Source organism: Rhinatrema bivittatum, chromosome 3 (assembly GCF_901001135.1).
Source record: "Rhinatrema bivittatum chromosome 3, aRhiBiv1.1, whole genome shotgun sequence".
In the NCBI taxonomy this organism is placed as follows: domain Eukaryota; kingdom Metazoa; phylum Chordata; class Amphibia; order Gymnophiona; family Rhinatrematidae; genus Rhinatrema; species Rhinatrema bivittatum.
The window spans coordinates 68,979,439-69,000,454 of NC_042617.1; the positions used below are offsets into that span (position 1 = coordinate 68,979,439).

At 43.9% G+C, this 21,016-nt stretch overlaps 1 protein-coding gene across 1 annotated transcript in view; it reads left to right on the plus strand.

Moving 5' to 3' along the window:
• CAMKMT (calmodulin-lysine N-methyltransferase) overlaps positions 1–21,016 on the plus strand; it is a 785,377-nt gene that overhangs the window by 690,639 nt on the left and 73,722 nt on the right. The window contains 1 exon segment of the mRNA XM_029593342.1: positions 11,039–11,113. Within this exon segment, the coding sequence (XP_029449202.1) occupies positions 11,039–11,113 (75 nt within the window).

A 21,016-nucleotide genomic window follows, 5' to 3' on the forward strand; every position in this document is an offset into this window, starting at 1 on the left:
TAGCTAGCCGGATAACTATAGCCGGCTAACTTTAGGACAGATGTTTGACTCGACCTGACTTAGCCGGCTAACTCAACTCCTCCCAGTTATGCCCCTGGACCGCCCGTAACTTATCAGGCTAAATTCTAGCCACCTAACTTATTGGCCAGCTAGAATTTAGCTGGATAAAGGCTGAATATAGCCGGGTAAGTCATTTACACGGATAACTATTATGTTATCCGGCTAAATGGCTTTTGAATATGGACCTCATAAAGTAATGAGACTTCATAAGTGAACATACTTTATATTTTCTGGTAGTGTCATCTTATACTCATTCAAACCCTGACCTGAAGAAGAGAGTTTTAGCTCTCGAAAGCTAGTCAAGTAATGTTTTAAGTTCATCAAATAAAATTATATCCAATGATAAATATTCTTTTGGTTTTATTTGTTAACCCTTATCTCTGGCATTCAAGTGGACTAACATAGCAACCACCCTACTTCTTTTTATATATAGCTAATATTATAGTAAGATCTCCATATCTTGCATTGGGAACATTTAATTATGACTTTGAACCATGGTTTCCACTGACTTGCTTTAACATCTTTTTACCATTGTCTCAGCTTCATAACGTCATCTCGATAGACTTGCAGCACTGACATTGTTTTATTTCGTCTTGACATTGTAACATCATCTCCCTAGACTTGAATTGACATTGTTTTGTTTTGACATGATAGTGTCTCCATAGACTTGCACTGACATTGTGCTGAAAATGCTGTGATAACACTAACTCCCATTCATATGAATAAAGAATAATCATTGCTTAGAAAAACTGTGAAAAGTAATTCTAGGCTTTGTAGGTTGATTTTTTTTTAAACTAAGATATCTTTGTTGCATTCAGTCATTTTTTCAAGTATCAGAGAACTTATTCCATTGGAACTCTCTGACAGGGATTGAAAACTGCAGCAGCACATTTCAAATTACACAGCCCCAATGCCTTCTGTTTAAGAGGGGGTTTTTTTGGGGGGGGGGGGGAGATGTAACCCAGTCTTGGTTTGGGGATGCCTAATTTGGAGGATCACAGCAAAGTCCCCAGGGGCACAGATTCACTCCCGGATCTCTCACTTGTTTGAAATGCATCCACCATCAACCCTGGGTGCCAGAGTTCACCAGCAGGGAGAAGGTATACATCTCCAGAACCCTTGATGCAATTAGGGGGGATATGTATCATAGTCACTTACTTTCACCCCAGCCATAGTCACTAGTCAGTTTGTATTCACAGATAGATGAGTCCTCCCAAAAATATCAACCACAAAAACAAGGAGAGGAGTTCAACTAAAAAAAAAATGTACTTAAATTTACAAAACAAAAATCATGCAAATATGGCAAAAATCATAAATAACATTAGGCAAATCATAATCTCAAAAGCCAGAGTCTCTTTATCCATGGTGCATAGTCTGATAGCATCTCTATTTTATTTATTTATTTATTTAATAATTTTTATATACCGTTGTTAGGTTAAAAACCATCACGACGGTTTACAAATAAGGCACACAAGAATAACATTAAATATCTAAAAATACCAAAACAATAAAAGTGCCAGTCAATTAAAAATTGGTTACAAAAATAATCTCAAATATCAATATTTAAATGTATGTAAAACAGCTAAAACTGAATCCATTTCCCACTTTATACTGCATTTAAAAAATTCAAACTATTTTAAGATGGCTATGTAAAATAAGATAAAATATATAAAATGTATAAAACAGCTATCATATTATGCAATACAGATTTCTTCAAGGTGCTAAATAACATCAAATAGTCAAATAGTCTGCCTGTCATAATCACAGCCTTTCTTTATTTCTATAATGAACCTATGTTCAGGCAAAAACCATCCCCAAGAAGGGTGGAACATTTTTCTTCTTCCTTTAACATGTACTAGAAGGGAGCAAAATTAAAAAATCCCTCTCTCAACAGATAATACAAAATCTCCTTACAAAATAGCAGCTTCCAGCAGTTTCCTGTTGGCTGGTCATGGGCAGGCAACCATCAGCGACCTCCAGCACTTCCAACAAGGGCGTAAACTGGCCCTTGTGACAGGAAGGGTCAAAACTGTAGAAAACTCTAATCTCTCAAAAAAAAAAATTCTCAATAGCACTGCACTGGTGAGCAGACACCCATCAAACCCTCCTTTCATAATAAACTCACAATCTGCAAGGGAGTTTCACTAGGGACCGCAAGCAGCTACGCCAGCATTTTGATCAGTTAACTGGAGGAGAAGCAAGACCCTTTGTACAAGCTGCAACCAATCCCAAAAAGCAGGAGGACTGGCCATGACAAGGGGAGGATCCCAGTATGCCAGCTCCCAGAAAGATGTAACCTGGGAAAAATATTAGTGGCAGAGGCCTATATCCCTGCTACAGATGATAAAAACATCTAAACCTAGATGAAGACCAACCCTGTTTTTTCCACTCGTCTCCTCAAGATGATAACTTGATCAGCTTCATATCCCTTTACTGAAGTGCCAGGACCAGCTTTTTCTACACCCAGGGGGCAGATATTCAGAATTACACCTGCTCCCCCTTTTCCCCCCCCCCAACCCCCCCATCTCAAGCACAGTGCTTTCTCCTTTGGCATCGAAAGCACAACCGCCCCTTTGGTAGCGGTAATTCCAGCAAAGCACCCTCTTTTTCCCACACCCACTCCTAGCCCTTCATCCCCCTCCCCCCTTTATCCCTTACTCACTCCTTGACCTGCAGCACCCCCCTCTCTACCACCCATGCTTTGCCCTCTCTTGCCCCCCCCCCCCTACCCAGCAGCACAGCCCCTTCTCTCTCACCAGCCAAATGCTCAGCAATAGAAGCCCCCTCTCCCCCACAGGACCCCTGCCCTGCAGCAGCAGTAGCTCCCCCCTCCCTCTCTCTATCCCCCCCCCCCCCACAACCTTCTGCCCAGCAGCAGTCCCTTCTTTGACTCTTCCGTTCGCACCCTCCCCAGCGGTTTATCCCATCCTCTCTTCTCTTTTTGGCTCTCTCCTTCCTCCTGTGCGCCGCAGGCTGCAATGCTGTAGGATCTTTCTGCCACGGTGGTAGCAGCAGAAGCCTGAAATGCAATCAGCATGCGTCCTGCGAGCCATCGTGCACCCACAGGCCCCGAGGCGGCCCTGACCCTTCTCCCGCACAAGCCTTCATCGTCGCAGTATCTTGAAAACTGATCTGGCTGGGGAGGTCCCCCTAGGACAAGGGAAGGGAACCACTTCCTTAGGGTCTTTCAGCCTTGCGCCCTCCCCCCAATTAATATTCAAGCCTTTAGGTGTGTCGTCCCCCCCCCTCTCAGATTTTGATAATTAAACTCAGCAATCATGGAGCGGAAGGATGTAGGGCTGTCATCTCCCAATTAAATAAAAAACAAAAACAAAAAACAAAACAGGGATGGGATCCATCAGGTCTAGAGGACACATATAAAGAGCAGGTAGTAAAATACTGCACGGAGCGGCAGTAGCCACAGAGGCATTCACGGAGCGGGATGCCAGTGGCCAGTGGTAGGTGTCCATATAAAGAGCAGGTAGTAAAATACTGCACAGAGCGGCAGTAGCCACAGAGGCATTCACGGAGCGGGATGCCAGTGGCCAGTGGTAGGTGTCCACCTTCACGGAGCTGAAGGATGGAGGGCTGTCATCTCCCAATTAAATAAATAATAAAAAAACCCAGGGATGGGATCCATCAGTTCTAGAGGACGCATATAAAGAGCAGGTAGTAAAACACTGCATGGAGCGGCAGTAGCCACAGAGGCATTAACGGAGCGGGATGCCAGTGGCCGGTGGTAGGTGTCCACCTTCACAGAGTAGAAGGATGAAGGGCATCCATCTCCCAATTAAAAAAAGAAAAGAAAAAAAAGAAAAAAAAACAGGGATGGGTTCATGGGCTTATAGGTATTACCAATTATTAGGCTTTTCAATATTTGATGATAGTTAATGTGACTTTCAAGGCATTCTTCACTTTCGGTGCATGTCCGGCATGACTCCTTGCTTCAATGACAGGGGAAAAGAAAAACTGATACTTCACACATTTCCAGCATTGCCCTCTGCTTCATGGCAGAGAGCTATGCTGCCGCTTACCCAACTAATCAAACTTAATATTTCACTTGGAAGCAGCTCCAGCACTGCTCTCTACATTAATGGTGGGGGTGAAAAGGGAATTAGAACATAAGGTTACTAAGAGCCAAGAGAAACAGTTAAGTATGAGAACAAATGTGTGAAGCTTGCTGGGCAGACTGGATGGACCGGTTGGTCTTCTTCTGCCGTCATTTCTATGTTTCTATGTTTCTATGTCTCCACCACAACGTTTTCCAGAATAATCCTGTAAAATCACATAATTGATTATTATACTTTTAAATATTAAACTTTGACATAGTTAGATAGATAGATATAGATATATGCACACGTAATACCAATATGTGTCAGAACTGATGTCACAGTGTCCGATTATTGTATCATCTGTGATTGTAAAAAAAAACAAAAAAAAAAACACATCAAGAAATACCTACATTTATTAATTATAAGAAATTCATACTGGTTGAAGGAAATCTATGAAATGACTGGCTGGGCTAAACTATAATGTTTCCAGTTATTACTCACTATAGGAAAAAAAAATATTCTAATGATGTTGTTACTCCAGTCACAATGAGTGCCTCCATTACCAGGCATTATGTGAAGTAACACAAAACCCTGCAGAAGTCACTCAGACCCTTTATAGGCAATCTGCCATAGCAAAACAGCACTAAGTCCCGGAACCTAAACAGCAGCAACACTGCAAATAGTCCACCTGGCCCCTAGAACACCAGTGCACCTTTTAATGGCAAAACAGAACAAGCTGGACTACTGCAGATCCCTACACAGAATCTGCAGCTATCAGAATACTTCACCTCAGTAAGAAATATAGGATTACAAATTAGAAATAGAAACATACAGGCAAAAACTGAATTCTCCTTTCTTCTGCAGTCATCCCCCTCTTCCCTACAGACAGGAAGAGAGATCAAGAGGACTGGAGAAGCTGGATTAGGGAGCAGAAGGTTCTCCTTTGCTGTGCTCTATGCTCTGTCTTCTCCAGGCTTAACCCTTCTCCTCCTATTCCTTGCACGCTGCCTGGGAGGGGAGATGCTAGAGCAGGAAGCAAAGGCCTATTTTCTGCAGCCTGAGATGGGAACTAACCAGTGGTCATCAGAGCAGCCCCGTGTGCTTATGCCCATAGGTAAAAGCAGTCCTGCTGATTGATGATGCTCCTTTGAGCTTATCACTTGTGGCAGCCCCCCCCCCCCCAGTTCCAGCCCTGAGAAGTTGCCTCCACGAGTGAACCCTTTAGTGCTGCTCATGTGCTAGTAGTTGTTACTCCTGCAACGGCAGTTATCCTCCTCTTCCATACAACTTCAAACTCCATTTAGGGGCAGAGTTTGGCTCCCTTGCTAGCTAGAGCCATAGGGGCAGATTTTAAAAGCCTACGTGCGTAAATCCATTGTGGGTGGTGGGGGGGTTTATGCGCGCTGGGCCTATTTTCAAAAGGCCTGGCGGCGCGTGTAAAGCCCCAGGACGCGTGTAAGTCCCAGGGCTTGAAAAAATGGGCGGTCCGGTGGTGGGGCGTTCTGGGGGTGGGGTGTGGCGTGGCCAGAGGCCTCTCCACTGCCGCTGGACCGGGGGATCGCGCACCGGCCGCACGTTACTCCTGCCTCTGGCAGGCATAACTTCTCAAATAAAGGTACCGGTGGGGTTTTTTTCGGGCTGGGGAGCGGGAGAGGTAGGGGAAGGCGGGGGGGGGGAAAGGAAAGTTCCCTCCAAGGCCGCTCCGATTTCGGAGCGGCCTTGGAGGGAACGGGGAAAGCCAGATGGTCTCCCCAAGGGCTCAGCGCACGCAAGGTACACTAGTGTGCACCCCCTTGCGCATGCAAGTTATAAAATCGGGCGTACATTTGTGCGCGCCTAGTAGTGCGCACAATTGTACCCCGCGCGCATAGATTTTAAAATCCGGCACATAAGGTATTTCTGCTCTGCGTGCCCAGGGCTGTGGGTTTGAATCTAGCTTAGGGAGGGGGATTAAAAGTAGGTACTAGTCAAGCTTAATAGACGCTGGGGTACATTTTAAGAAACAGCGTGCATGTGTACTTTTGTTCGTGCACCAGCCGCGCGTATCTTATAAAATCTGGGTTGGCGCACGCAAGGGGGTGCACATCTGTGCACCTTGCGCGTGCCGAGCCCTGCGCGCGCTGCCCCTTCCACCCACCCGCACCTTCCCCTCCCTTCCCCTACCTAATCCACCCCCACAGGCCCTATCTAAACCCCCCACTACCTTTATTCTAAAAGTTATGCCTGCCTCCGGGCTGCTAGCGTGCCATCTCCTGACCTGGGGGCTGTTCTGGAGGCCTCAGCCGCGCTCCCAGAACGCCCCCGGGCCGGCACCAAGGCCCCCGGGAATGCCCCGATCGTTGCGCCGCCCACCCAACATGCCCCCGACACGCTCCTCTAGCGAAGCCCCGAGACTTACGCGCGTCCTGGGGCTTGTGCGCGCCACCGAGCCTATGCAAAATAGGCTCGGCACGCGCAGGGGGTTTTTTAAAGGGTTACGCGCATACCTTATGCGCGTAACCCTTTTAAAATCCGGCCCTTAGTTTTTGGGTACTTGCCAGGTTCTTATGGCCTGGATTGGCCACTGTTGGAAACAGGATGCTGGACTTGATGGACCCTTGGTCTGACCCAGTATGGCATGTTCTTATGTTCTTATTCACTATTTTGCAACCCTACAATGAAGCCATTGGGCTGATCTTATGTCTCTCTTTCTAGAGCTAGAAAAAACATTTCCTAAATTAAAAAAAACAAAACTGTTCTCTGACAACTACTTGCATGCCAAGTCTTAGCCTAATATTATATAAATTAGCCAAGATGTCTTTTTGTCCCCAGTTACTTGTTCTCCCTGCAAAATAAATATCCTGCTTTAGTTTTGATTGCTAAAAATAGCTACATTCTTTTTTTTTTCACAGATCTATTTGCATCTGTGCTGACAACTAGTACAGTATATTATATCTGGAAAATGGACATTGTAATGGCCCAAGAAAACAATTCATTCTTGCACACAGAAGTACCACTGGGATTCCTGTGGTACAGAAACGTAGAAACTGACAGCTAACAACGAGCACCAGTCTCCTCTCACCTACCCGTCTTCCTCGACCATTGCAGCCCCACCCCCATCCCAGCTTTAGTCCAGTTATTGCAGCAACAGTCTTCAGCTGAGGGCCTTGCACCAGGGCTCCTTCCTGGTGCAAGGCCCCTTCCTGGTGCAAGGCCCCTTCCTGCAGTCATGGACCCTAAATTCAGCCCCCAGGTGTCATTGTATGATTACTTTTATTTCCTTCCCCACTGGGGGGCTGTGAATGCTCCTCCTCTGCCGCATCTGCAGCTCTGGCCAGCCTCGCCAGTGAAAGATCTGACCTGGGAATTGAACCCAGATCTTCCACAAGGCAGTACACAGCACTGCCAGATAGCCAGTGGGCAGGCTCGCGCCCGCTGTTTGATGACTGACTTCACCCTAACTTAAAAAAAAAAAACAAAATAAGAGTGTTGTTGTAGGAAATACTTTTTCTGGGTGTCTGGAGGATGTAATATCCATCAAAGCTGGAGGGACTTAAATAAAGTCTACATGTGTTACAAAGAGTGGATTGAAAGAAGAGGAATCCTTGGAGTTGTGAAGCTTACGCAATTTTGGTGTTTAGGGAAAGCAAAGTTGCTATGATAGTTGCCCTCGACAGCGCTCATGTTATAAAATCCGCCACCCGCACGCACACGCGCACCCGATTTTATATTGACCCGCAATTGTGCGAGTGAGTGCCGACTCGCACTTAAGGGGGGGACTGGGACGGAATTTTCTAAACCCCTAGCTAACCTGCCTCCCTTTTCCCCTATCCACCCTGATCCCTAAAACCTAATTTTTTTTTTTTTTGTTTTAATACTTACCTGCTCTCCGGAGCAGTAGCAGGTTGCGCGTGCCGGTCGGCTGCTGGTGCGTGTTTCAGCGGGACGGTGCTCACCAGGTGACGGTGCCATTGGGCACTGACCCGGTCCGCCCACACACTGCCCAGAGCCAACCCCTTGCCCGCCCCTTTTTCACTAACTTATCGTTTGGCGCGTCCCGGGAGATACACTCGTGGCCGCAAGCGTTTGAAAATCCCCGCTGTGAGCGTGCGGCCTGGCCACGATAAATCTCCCAGTTTTAAGTCACGCTGGGTTTATAAAATTGGCCCTTAAATGTGTACTTTTACAAGCAGATAGGGTGAACAGTTTTCTTAAAGCCCATTTCCATTAGTAAAGCTCTATTTTACCTGCAGAAATAGCTTTTAAAATTACCCTCCATTTGAAGATATGTATATGCATATATAATGTTTTTTCAGTAGAAATATATAGCAGCATTTTTTATAAGAAATATTGATTACAGACATTTGTTATAAATCCCAGTTCTAACTTCAGTTTTAAAGTGAGCGTAACCCACTATGACTGAGACCACAATACAACTCATTTTAGCAGCAGAAACTTACAGAACCTGATTTAATTTTTTGGTACCTATAGGCATGATGGGGGGAGGAGCAATTCCCTCCTGACATCATCAGATAAGGGTCCCTCCCCTCCAATCATCCCTGCCCAGGTCTCCTTTCTTTCCCCCCACCTTCCCTGCCCAATTGAATCTCCAAAACCCCTTTACCACCGCCACAGAAACCTTCTCTCATCCTCTGCCGCCATATTCCAGCTTCTGAGTCACACAGCTGGAGGTTCAGAGAAGCCTCCTTCCTTCATCCTGCTTACTGCTTTCAAGACAGGTGAGATGAATTCTCCTCAGCTGCCAGCACTGAAGATAAGGACTGCTGGAGAGGAGCCTACGTATCCTGGAGAGTGCTTGAGAAGGAGAAGGTGGCAGCAGAAAAGTAGTGGGCCCCCGGCTTCATGCAGGCAGGCACAACTTTCCATGTTCTCCTGGCTGCGTCTGCCGCTGCGAGCAGCACAGCAAGGTGCATGAATGCCGGAGCCTGGCGGGCTGGGCGCCGATCGGTTGAATGCCTTATGCCTCACCAAACCCAGACAGGCATTCAAAGAATCTGAGCCCAGCTCACAGGGCTCCCATATTCCTGCACCCCTTCTCCACCAGAGAGATGTGATTAGGGGACCACAGGGCCCCGAGCGGTTGCCCTGTTTGCCCCATGTGGCTGGTCTTGGCAGGCAGGAGCAGCAGCAGCTCCCTTTAGGTATACTCAGAGGTTAATTTTCAAAGGGACTTCTGCAGGTAAATGGCCCTTTAGAAAATTGTGCCACCTTTATGTGTGTAAAATTATGCTCAGGCACCTTTTAATATGCATACTTTTACATGTGTAGATGATTTGCATTCTAGGAGTGGAGTTAGGACCTGGGTTGAGACTTGCACGCATACCTTTAGATTTTAAGAAGCATGCATGGAAAATTCTCTCCGAAAACCTATGTTCAACAAATAGTAGGTAGAATTGTCTGCGTGTAGTTTTGCTGGAATCATTTTCAACATGGACTTATGTACTCAAAAGTCCGCCTTGAAAATTGGTATAGCTTATGTGAATATTTGCTGGCCAACTTATGCACAATCTTATAAAATTACCCTTTTAAAGACTAACATATTTACGAATGTAATCTTTGAAAACAACTAAGATCTCATTTGAAGGTGAATTTTAAGAGCTGGATATGTGCCAGACTTGGGAGATTTGCGCACATCTAGCTCATGCGCACGAACGCCTGATTTTATAAGCTGCCCACATACGTGCACAAGTATCGATGCGCGAATATCTTGCATTGGGGAAAGAAAGGGGTAGAATGTGGGCGGGTTATGGGCGCTCCAGAGCAAGGTCAAGATATATGCATGCAAGTAGCTATGCGCTTGGGTGTACCCAGGTATATTTCAGTGCATAGTTACTTCTGCTATGCATGTGCATAGTTACTTCTGCTATGCATGTGCTATGCATGTTTCCAGGCATCTCTGAAGTGTTTGAGGGGTCCGGATTAAAGGGGAGGTCTGCAGGCTAAAGAACCAGTGGGGGGGGTTGGAGGACCTAAGCTCTAGACAGGACAAACTGCTGAAGCTGATCATGGCCTAGACGTAAGGATGTTATAAAATTCCCTCACATGCACGTCCCAAAGCTGACGTATGCTGCTGTGGGCACACAGGCTTGAAATTAGAAGCACACATATGCACAGTGGGGCTATTTTATAACTTACGTGGGTATGTGCACAGTCACACAGGATATAAAATTGCCTTCAATCTGGCTGCACGTCCATTTTAAAATTGCTGTCTTTGTGAGAAAAGAACTTTAGTTATCTCTAGCCATGCATATTTAAACATCTGTTAGCCTTATAAAAGTATCAGATCTTCACAACTACTTTGTTGGTTTTACCTTAAGTCAGATATAATAAAAAGTAGTTTGTTATATTGTCCCTGTTTGTTGTACCAGTCAGATCTTGCTATAACAATTTATCTTTAGCCCAGATCAATTCTTGTTAATTGTCAAGTGCAAAATGAAAAGTTAAACATGAATAATATGCCTTTTCCAGGATTCTTCCCATCCTGCAACCCAGAACACAGTAAAAATTCATTAGTGGGACTGACTTCGTAGTTGCAACAGATACATAAGGGCCCTACGTTTATTTAGCAAAACGATTTTTTTTTTCAGCCAGAGCTGAAGGTGCTGTGTCTGATTTCAATTTCTGGTACATGATATGGATATATTTCAGGGCATTGCGTGAGTCAGTGCAATGATTTTGGCTGATTAACATTTTCTTAGTTCTGCACATTGGAGAAGCTGCAGTTATCTAACAGTTTAGAGAAGACTTAAAGAATAGCATGCTGAAGGTTCTGAGCAGTAAGCAACGTTCCTCACATATTCTGTATACACCTCTTTTATAATGTGCGGCTTTTAAAAAATGTTATGTGCCATAAAAACTATTCTTAATGGTTTAAAAATTCAAAACCGAAAAAAAGTCTAATTCTTTTAATCTTTTTTTTCCTCTAGCGTTTTACGATGGGATAATGAGACAGATGTCTCTCAACTGGAAGGACATTTTGACATTGTTATGTGTGCTGACTGGTAAGTACATAAAAATCATAGAACTCATGTTAGGAAAAATAGCTTTGCTGGAGTAATTGTACTATGCTGCTTGCTGATCGCTAAGCAAAGTCAACAAATGAAGCACAAAGCCACCTTAACCTCAACAAATTAATATTCATCTCCATGTGACAGTTATGAGGTAGTCTTCTATCAGACAGTAACTTCTACCACATTATTTCCCAAAGATTGATTTTGAGAAGCATTTCCATTTTCTGAAATTGCCTCTGTTTCATGCTTGACGTATCAGTAAATGGACGACTTAGGCAAATTGCAAATAATTATGGCTCAGTGAGGAACAGTCTGGAGAAAAGGGAGTTTATCAACACAAACAGCTCAATTAGCTTGCTTCTTACCAAAGATCTGACTATTGATATAAGGGAATGTGTGCTGTATGTATGCATAGATAGATAGATAGATGGAGGTATATTCCTCCTTCCTTTCTCACCCTCTGCAAAAACAAAAAGGCTTCTGAATATTCATACCCAAATTATTAATTTGACTGTAGCATCTGTGATATAAAATTGTATTCAAATGGCTGACAAAGTTAGATTATAATGTAGTAATACAATGAAACTGCCTGTTTAAAATTCCTGATCATAACCTTATTAATTGTAATTTTTCTTTGACAGTTTTGACATGTATTTTTTTAACATTTTGTTTTGTTGTGTTTCATGAATAAAAACTGTTGGTAATGTTTTGCTGGAATAACATATTTAGCCATCCTGCCCTTTCCATGCTGTATTGTTTCTTAAGGCTTCTTTTATGATATGTTTTACCTCCAGTACATAAATGATAGAAAAAATGAGTTTTGCCTCATTATGGCAGGAAAAGTAATGTTGGAAGATGATGTAGGATTTTGTACTGGATTTGGATACCTGAAACAGGAATTTATTTTTTGTGATCCAAGATTGGGTTTACAGGTTGATCTTTCTAATTATAAGAGCCAGCTTATTAGATAATGAATTCACTGGATATCTGAATTATAGCTTTCTTAAGCTCATGAAGGAGTTCTTAAGAAATTTAAGAGAAATTGTTCCATTGTTGTCTTAAACAAAATACTCTTTCAGCCTCCTTCTCAGAAAATATTTCCACTGTAGCCCTTTCCAGTTACTTATGCAAATTGTATTTCCCTTTAGTAAAAGCAGCTGATTTGCCTTAATGAAAATAGATTGTATTTTTTCTTATTATTCTTGTGTTGGCTAGTACTGGGTGTTAACAATGCTTTGTTCTCATAGCATTTAATTTCAGAGAAAAGTTCTTTGTTCCAAAAAACAGACGACAGACCCGACTTTTCCAACTGATCAAGTAATAGTGTGCCCAGGAGATGCATCATCTTATTGAAATAAGGAGCTAAGCAACCCCATATGAGTTGAGCAAGCAATTTAGTAAATGCCTTCCTTGCCAGATATTGGAATGGATGCGCCAGGTCTCATTGCAGAGATGAAGTTAATGCCTGGTAGGATTAGATCAGATTAAGTAGGAAAGTCAGATCAGAGCACTGGTGGACATGAGCAGGAGGGAAACAGCCTTCTCGAAGGCTTAGATGAGGCTCGCATATGGATGCTCCCCAGATTATGTGGGTGAAGCAAGGACTTGCCGAGAGATTTAAAGTTGAATTTGTTCTTCACACACAAATATAAAAACAACTTGGCTTTACTGTGCTTTGTGTTCCTGACACTCACACCATGTTATCCTGCTTTCATTGAGGAGAGCAGCAGGAGGAGAAAGACTTAAGTAATATTAATGTTCGTGTATGATACTATTCCCAGATTGTTAAACAATATCATATTTTCATTTGGATGTGCAGCGTGGATAGTAGTTTCATAGAAATGTGTGCAGCATTTCGTTATAGTTGAGCTATAAGTAAGAAGTTTAAACTATAAGTAAGATGTAGGAAACGTATATTAATAACACTAAATAAATGAAGGATTTGCCATTAATTGAGTGTGATTTTTTTTTCTTGCACCAGTTCTAGTGCTGTCCTGTTTAGTGAATGCCAAAATAAGACAATTTCTGTTCACTAAATAAAAGAGTTTGTAGCATCACTCTTATGATACTTTCTACTGCAAAATATGTGGTCTCTTTGAAAGGCTGCTTTAAGACCTGAGCATATGTAATTTCACTGCATAATTTGCATACAGTACATATTATATGCCCTTTGTTTACAGAATACAGGGATCTCCTTTTCAACGTTTTGCCTGATGTAGAATATTATATTAAAATGAATCCCTGGAGCCTCTGGTCTGTCTGCTCCATTAAACTATCAACAGAAAAAGGTGAATTTCTTTTCATACAGTATCTCAGAGAAAACATGATGTTTGAAGGCAGTAGGTTCTGACAATGATGTAGAATAAATAGACTGTAGTTAGTTGCATACTTCAGTATTGATCAGTATGACCCAGGATTAGAGCTTAAGACTGTGAAGCAGAAGCCTGCGCTCAGATATTAGGTGCATGGATTAAGTTCTTTTTGAAGTATTTCCAGCAAGGGTAGTATTGTCTGATTCTCTGAATAGCTAACCAGTTCTACTGCGTGATCCCATTTACGTGAAAACAAGCTCTATTCATAAACCTGCTGAAAACCCACATTGAGATTTATGTAAAAATGTACATGATTACAAGCAGGGATATGCTTATATTCTTTAATTATTCATGTATTTACATTCATGTATTTACACTGAAACATTCATATATGTTCCGAAAAGGCAGAAGAATAAAGAGGGAACAAAAAGTTCTTTATTCATAAGAAAAGAACTCCATAAAGTCACTGCTAAATTTAGCAGTGCTGGTTAATTATTAAAAAAAAAAAGAGAGCCTCTGAAATGTATTTGTTGGCATTTCACTATTCTGCACTTTTAACATTTAAAGGCAGTTACATAGTTCAAGCCTAAGGGGCGGAGGGTTACGCACGTAACCCCGAGAATCCGCTCCTGTGCGCACCGAGCCTATCTTGCATAGGCCCGGCAAAGGCGCAAGCCCCTGGACGTGCGTATGTCCCAGGGCTTGAAAAAGGGGGCGGGGCGGTGGTGGGGCAGTCCATGGGCGGGGCAGGGGCAGGGCTGGAACCTCCAGGCACAGCGGCCATTTGCCGCTGTGCCCGGGATCGCAGGCCGGCCGTTGGCCAGTGTGCGCAACCTACGCCTGCCTGGAGGCAGGCGCAACTTCTAAGTTAAAGGTAGGGGGGGTTAGGTAGGGCTGGGGGGCGGGTTAGGTAGGAGAAAGGAGGGGAAGGTGGGGGGGCAGAAGGAAAGTTCCCTCCGAGGCCGCTCTGATTTTGGAGCGGCCTCGGAGGGAATGGAGGAAGGCTGCGCGGCTCGGTGCACGCAAGTTGTACAATTGTGCACCCCCTTGTGTGCCGACCCTAGATTTTATAACATGCGCGTGGCTGCACACGCATGTTATAAAATCGGGTGTAGATTTGTGCGCGCCGGGTTGCCCGCGTGTAACTCTTAATATCCGGCCCTTAATTTTTATTGTTGCCCTGGCACACCTTCCTCCATATCTGAGCTTCCAATCCAGTCACAACCTTCTCCAACCCCTACCACTGCCATTCATGGTAAGGAGCTCCAAAAATGAGGCACCACAGACCTTCACACACATCCACCAGGCTTTTTCCCCAATTAGATTCCACTTCTTTCTCTGTATAACCTAACCATTAGAGCAACATTCCATGTTAGATGGCCAAGGCCAGGTCTTTTGTCAGAACCCCTATGTGTGCATCCTGAATCTTACCCATTGGTGTTGCTGTTGTTTACTGATTAGGATTCCCTCCTCTGTAGTCTTTATTAGGGATGTGAATTTATTTATTTATTTATTTTTGGTTTTTATATACCGGAAGTTCCTGTATACAATACATATCACTCCGGTTCACATTTAACAGAGATAACTATCGCCGGGGAGGCGGTTTACATGGAACATATCGAATAAACACGGATAATCTATAGTAAAGTACAAACTCTTATGAAACAACCAGGATCAATTTAGAACACAACTTTGAACATATAACTGACGCAATATAAACAATAGATTATTGCAGTAAGAAGCTTTTAGCTCTCTGGGAAAGCTTGACGGAAGAGCCAAGTCTTAAGTTTCGCTTTAAAAGTAGTATGGCACTGCTCAAGGCGGAGGTCCGGTGGTAGGGAGTTCCAGAGAGACGGGCCCGCTGTGGATAGAGCGCGTTTCCTCAGGGTAGATTTTGCAGGTTGGGTGCTCATTCTGTTCTGGTATGCCCTTCTGGTTGGTTTTTTAGAAGAGTGTAGTTGAAGCTGGAAGGTTAAGTTGAGTGGAGAGATGTTATGTAGGGCCTTATGAATCATCATGCAAGTTTTGAACTGAATCCTGTATTTGATGGGCAGCCAATGGAGATGCTGGAGGATCGGGGTGATATGGTCCCTTTTTTTGGAATTGGTAAGGATCCTTGCAGTGGCATTCAGTACCATCTGGAGTGGTTTAGTGGTGTATGCGGGAAGGCCCTGCAGGAGTGAATTGCAGTAATCTAATTTGGGGAGAATGATTGCTTGGAGAACTGTGCGGAAATCCCTATAGAGTAGAAGGGGCTTTAGTTTCTTTAGCACTTGTAATTTAAAGAAGCATTCTTTTGTAGTGTTATTTATGAATTTATTGAGGCTGAGTCTGTTGTCTAGTAGTACTCCCAGATCTCTGACTTGAGGTGCGGTGGCATATCCTGAGGTGTCTGGAGAGTTGCTGGATGTTGGCGGGGCAGATTGATCCGGTGTTATTATAAGGATTTCCGTTTTGTTGGTGTTTAGAACCAGGCTGAGGCTGGTTAGAAGATCGTTGATGGATGAGAGGCATTTTTTCCAGTAGGCCATGGTTTTGTGTATGGTCTCCGTAATAGGGATGAGTATTTGTATGTCATCCGCGTATAAGAAGTGAGTGAGCTTGAGGTTAGTAAGTAGCTGACATAGTGGGAGAAGGTAAATGTTGAAGAGGGTGGGGGAGAGTGATGATCCTTGTGGTACCCCCATCTTGGCTTGGATGGGGTGAGATTCCTTGTTGTTTATCTTAACTTTGTATGTTCTGTTCTCTAGGAATGACTTAAACCAGTTAAAAGCTGCTCCTGTGATGCCGATGTCTGTTAGTCGTTGTAGTAGGCTAGAGTGTTTTACGGTGTCGAACGCTGAGGAGAGATCCAGAAGCGCGAGGAGACAAGGTTGGCCTTTTTCAAGATTGAAGATAATGGTGTCCGTTAGTGTGGCTAATAAAGATTCGGTGCTCTTTTTCTTCCGGAATCCATATTGGTTAGTGGTGAGGATATTGTTGTCGTCAAGGAATTCTGAAAGTTGTCTGTTGACAATTTTCTCCATAATTTTAGCTAGCATAGGGAGGTTAGCTATAGGTCTGTAGTTAGCCGGATCTGTAGTGGGAAGGTTGGGTTTTTTAAGGAGAGGTTTGAGCAATGCTAACTTGAGTTGGTCAGGAACTTGGCCTTGGGCGAGGGAGCAGTTAATGATATCTGCAACTGGTTTGGCAATGATGTCAGCGATTGAACTAATCAGGTTTGATGGTATATGATCTAAGGGGTGAGAGGATGGTTTTATCTTTTTCAGTATATTTGCTATTTCTAAGGTGGACGTGGGTTCAAGAGTTTCGAGCGCTGCTGTGTATGTGTTGGGTTGAAGAGCGTTTGCTGTAGTTGATTGCAGGCTGTGGTTGCTTGCGTGGCTTGTGTGCGGCGTTGGCCCTTTTAGGGGGGCTACGAGTGCGGTGATTTTGTTGTCGAAAAAGTCGGCCAGTTCACTGGCTTTTTTAAGAGCCTGTTCATCTGGGATGTTTGGTCCGGGAGGTTTAGTGAGGGCTGAGACATAAGAGAAGAGGGCTCTTGAATCAAATGAGAAGTGGTGTATCTTTTTGGAGAAGAATTCTCTTTTTGTTTTGTTGATTGCGTTTCTGTAGGTGTTGAGGCATGATTTGTAGTTGAGGAGGGTTGTTGTAGATGGGCTTTTGCGCCATAGGTTTTCCTTGCTTCTAAGCTCGTGTTTGCGAGACTTCAGCTCTGTGGTGAACCAAGGTTTCCTGTTGTCTTTGTCCGGGTTGATAGACTTTGTTGTCTTGGGACACACTTGATCTGCAACCTTGTTGGTGATGTTGATCCATGATGAGGTTGCTGAATTGGCGTCGGAGAGGTCCAGATTTGTTAGTTCTTTGACTAGGTGTTTGCTTAAGTGATCTCCCGAGCACTGTTTCCTGACTGAGATTGTGATAGTTTGAGTTGTTTGGGGAAGAGGCTCAAGGATCTTTAACATTGAAGAAATGACTCGGTGGTCAGTCCAAGGAACCGCAAGGCAGGTTGGAGTGGAGTGGGATGAAAGACCTTCGTTGATAAAGATCAGGTCTAAAGTATGACCGGCTTTGTGGGTGGGTTCTGTCACGATTTGTCTGAAACCCATATGGTTAAGGGAGGAGAGAAGAGTTTTGCAGTTGGAGGAATGAGGTTGGACATCCACGTGGAGGTTGAAGTCTCCCATCAAGATGGCCGGTTTTCCTGAATTTAAGTGTTTTGCTGTTAGTTCTATGATTGGGGAAGGGTCTGATTCCAGAAGACCGGGAGGCGCGTAGATTAGCGTGATAGTCAGATGTTTAGAGTTGAATAGAGCGAATTCCATATTTGCTATAGTATTGGATGTCTGCAATGTCAGACCTAGTGATTTTTTTGCTGCTAAGAGGAGGCCTCCTCCTCTTTTTTTGCGTCTGGGAATGGACAGTATGTCATAGGTCTGGATAGGAAGCTGGTTGATTAGGGTAGTGTCGGTTGGTTTTAACCAGGTTTCTGTGATGGCACAGATATCTGGTTTAGAGTCGGATAGGAAGTCATTGAGTATGTGCGTTTTCTTAGATATGGATTGCGCATTAAACAGCGTGATTGAAACAAGAGCCAAGCCAAGGCATTGGGTGATGGGTGTCAGCATGATGGGCCTGAGTCTCTGTTGGCGGTTGTGGTGGAGGGGTGTGGTGGGGAGCTTCGGTGCTCTCCACCTTTGGTTGTGGATGATGGGGATGGTTAGGTGGTGCATGATGGTGAAGTAGCGGGTGTGTAACCAGTAGTAAGTATCTAGTAGACAGGGGGGTGTTCTAGGCTAGTGGTGTGCTGATCCAGGAGGACTTCTGGGTGTGGGTTCTGGGCTGCTCTTCTGGGCTGCACTAAGGGGCGCACAAAGGGGCAGGCCCCTTTGTCGCGCTCCTTCGACGCGAGACGCCCGGCGCGAGACGCCAGGGAGCGGATTTTGGAGCGGCCTCGGAGGGAATGGAGGAAGGCTGCGCGGCTCGGTGCACGCAAGTTGTACAATTGTGCACCCCCTTGTGTGCCGACCCTAGATTTTATAACATGCGCGTGGCTGCACACGCATGTTATAAAATCGGGTGTAGATTTGTGCGCAACGGGTTGCCCGCGTGTAACTCTTAATATCCGGCCCTTAATTTTTATTGTTGCCCTGGCACACCTTCCTCCATATCTGAGCTTCCAATCCAGTCACAACCTTCTCCAACCCCTACCACTGCCATTCATGGTAAGGAGCTCCAAAAATGAGGCACCACAGACCTTCACACACATCCACCAGGCTTTTTCCCCAATTAGATTCCACTTCTTTCTCTGTATAACCTAACCATTAGAGCAATATTCCATGTTAGATGGCCAAGGCCAGGTCTTTTGTCAGAACCCCTATGTGTGCATCCTGAATCTTACCCATTGGTGTTGCTGTTGTTTACTGATTAGGATTCCCTCCTCTGTAGTCTTTATTAGGGATGTGAATCATTTTTTGACGATTTTAAAAAATCGTCCGATATTTTTTAAATCGTTAGAGGGCGCGATACAATAGAAATTCCCCCGATTTATCGTGAAAAATCGTTAATGGGGTAGTGTCCACTAACGGGAGTTATTTGGGGGGAGGGCGGGAAAACCGGCACACCAAAACAACCCCTAAACCCACCCCGACCCTTTAAAACTAAACCCTTACCTTCTCCCACCCTCCCAAACCCCCCCAACACTTTTTACGAGTACCTGGTGGTCCAGTGGAAGCCCCAGGACCGATCTCCTGCTCTCGGGCCATCGGCGCCATTTTGGCTGCCACTAATAAAAATGGCGCCGATGGCCCGATAAAAAAAAACCCACCGACCCTTTAAAAATGACCCCTTTGCTTCCCCCCACCCTCCTGAACCCCCCCAAAACTGTTTTAAAATTACCTGGTGGTCCAGTGGGGGCGCGGGGAGCAATCTCCCGCTCTCGGGCCGTCAGATGCCACCAATAAAAATGGCGCCGATGGCCTTTTGCCCTTACCATGTGACAGGGTATCTGTCACATGGTAAGGGCATCCAGTGCTCCTACCATGTGACAGGGGCCGGCCAATGGCACGGATACCCTGTCACATGGTAAGGGAAAGGGCCTTCGGCACCATTTTTATTAGCGCAGCCGATGGCCTGAGAGCGGGAGATCGCTCCCCGCGCCCCCACTGGACTACCAGGTAATTTTAAAATGGTTTTGGGGGGGCACAGCCGATAAACAAAAAAACAATCGTGCCGGACTATAAAAATTGTAAGATTTGAATCGGAACCAGAACCGAACCGATTCCAATTCTGATTCACATCTCTAGTCTTTATAGCATTCCCACTTCATTCTAGCCCAAGGAATCAAAGTTAGGTTTGGAATCACACCCAAATCTCTTACATAGCAATTCTGCCATTGATGTATAATCAAAAAAACTTTTCCTCAATCTTTACACTAATTTTTACAAGGAATGTCCCCTAAATTTAAGTGATCCTATTACCACCAAAGGATCATCATAAACACAACAAACCAACCTCAGTTTTTTTAATTTAAGTTACAAAATCTAAGATAAAATCTAAAATCAAATGACTATTGTACTACAATAAACCAAACTTTTGCAAAATAATCAGCCTTAAGAAATCAAAATGATGTCTTATCTAAAGACACAAACTGATTATGCCTTATGTATTGTGAGGGAATTTTTGTAGGCCACGTAAGAAAGTCGGCAAGTATGTGCATAAGTTTATTTTTGTTTATTTATTTAAAATTATTTATTGATCGCTTTCCATATCAAATCTTCCAAAGCAACTTACAACAAAATGAAAACAATCAGATAAACAATTACAGAAAAATAACAGAATTAAAAAAACAATAATATAATCATTGACTCCTAAATTACTAACTGCCATTATCTTGAGCTATGAACCACTTCCATATGGAACTTCAAAAGTTACGCTAGTTTTCAAAGTGAACTTATGCATGTATGTTCACTTTGAAAATTACCTCACCAAAATTATTTGCATACAATTACACTTCCTAATTTGTACATAGAAATGTTTTGTAAAAATTTATGTGCCTACTTTTGAAAATTCAAAAGTATACACAAGTCCAAACTCCTTGCCAGCTCTGCTCAGTCTGGGTATATTTATTCACATATATCCTTAAACTTATGAACGTAAGTTTAACCTCATATCAGGTGAGCAATTTTATAACACATCATTTTTTGTGGGTAAAGCACCTTTTTACCCATGAAAATGCTTTTGAAAATGACCCCTGTCTTGTCAGCACCGGTGCGAACATATTTAGCACCCTAGGTGAACCTTTGGTCATTCACCCCCTCTCCCCCAATTTAACTATCGGCAACAGTGTCTCCGGCTTAGTACTCCCTTCTATGATGTAATTGGCTATAGTACAGCACTCTTATACTGGCAGGATTTGGCATCCCCAAAATTTTGGCGCTCTAGGTGACTGCCTTGTTTGCCTAATGGAAAGCACCCACCTTGACTCTACAATAATAGGTCAATATTTGATTTCTATAAAACAATACATGTAAGCCAAAATATCCACTATTATTATTATATTTGTTGTACCAGAAATAACATA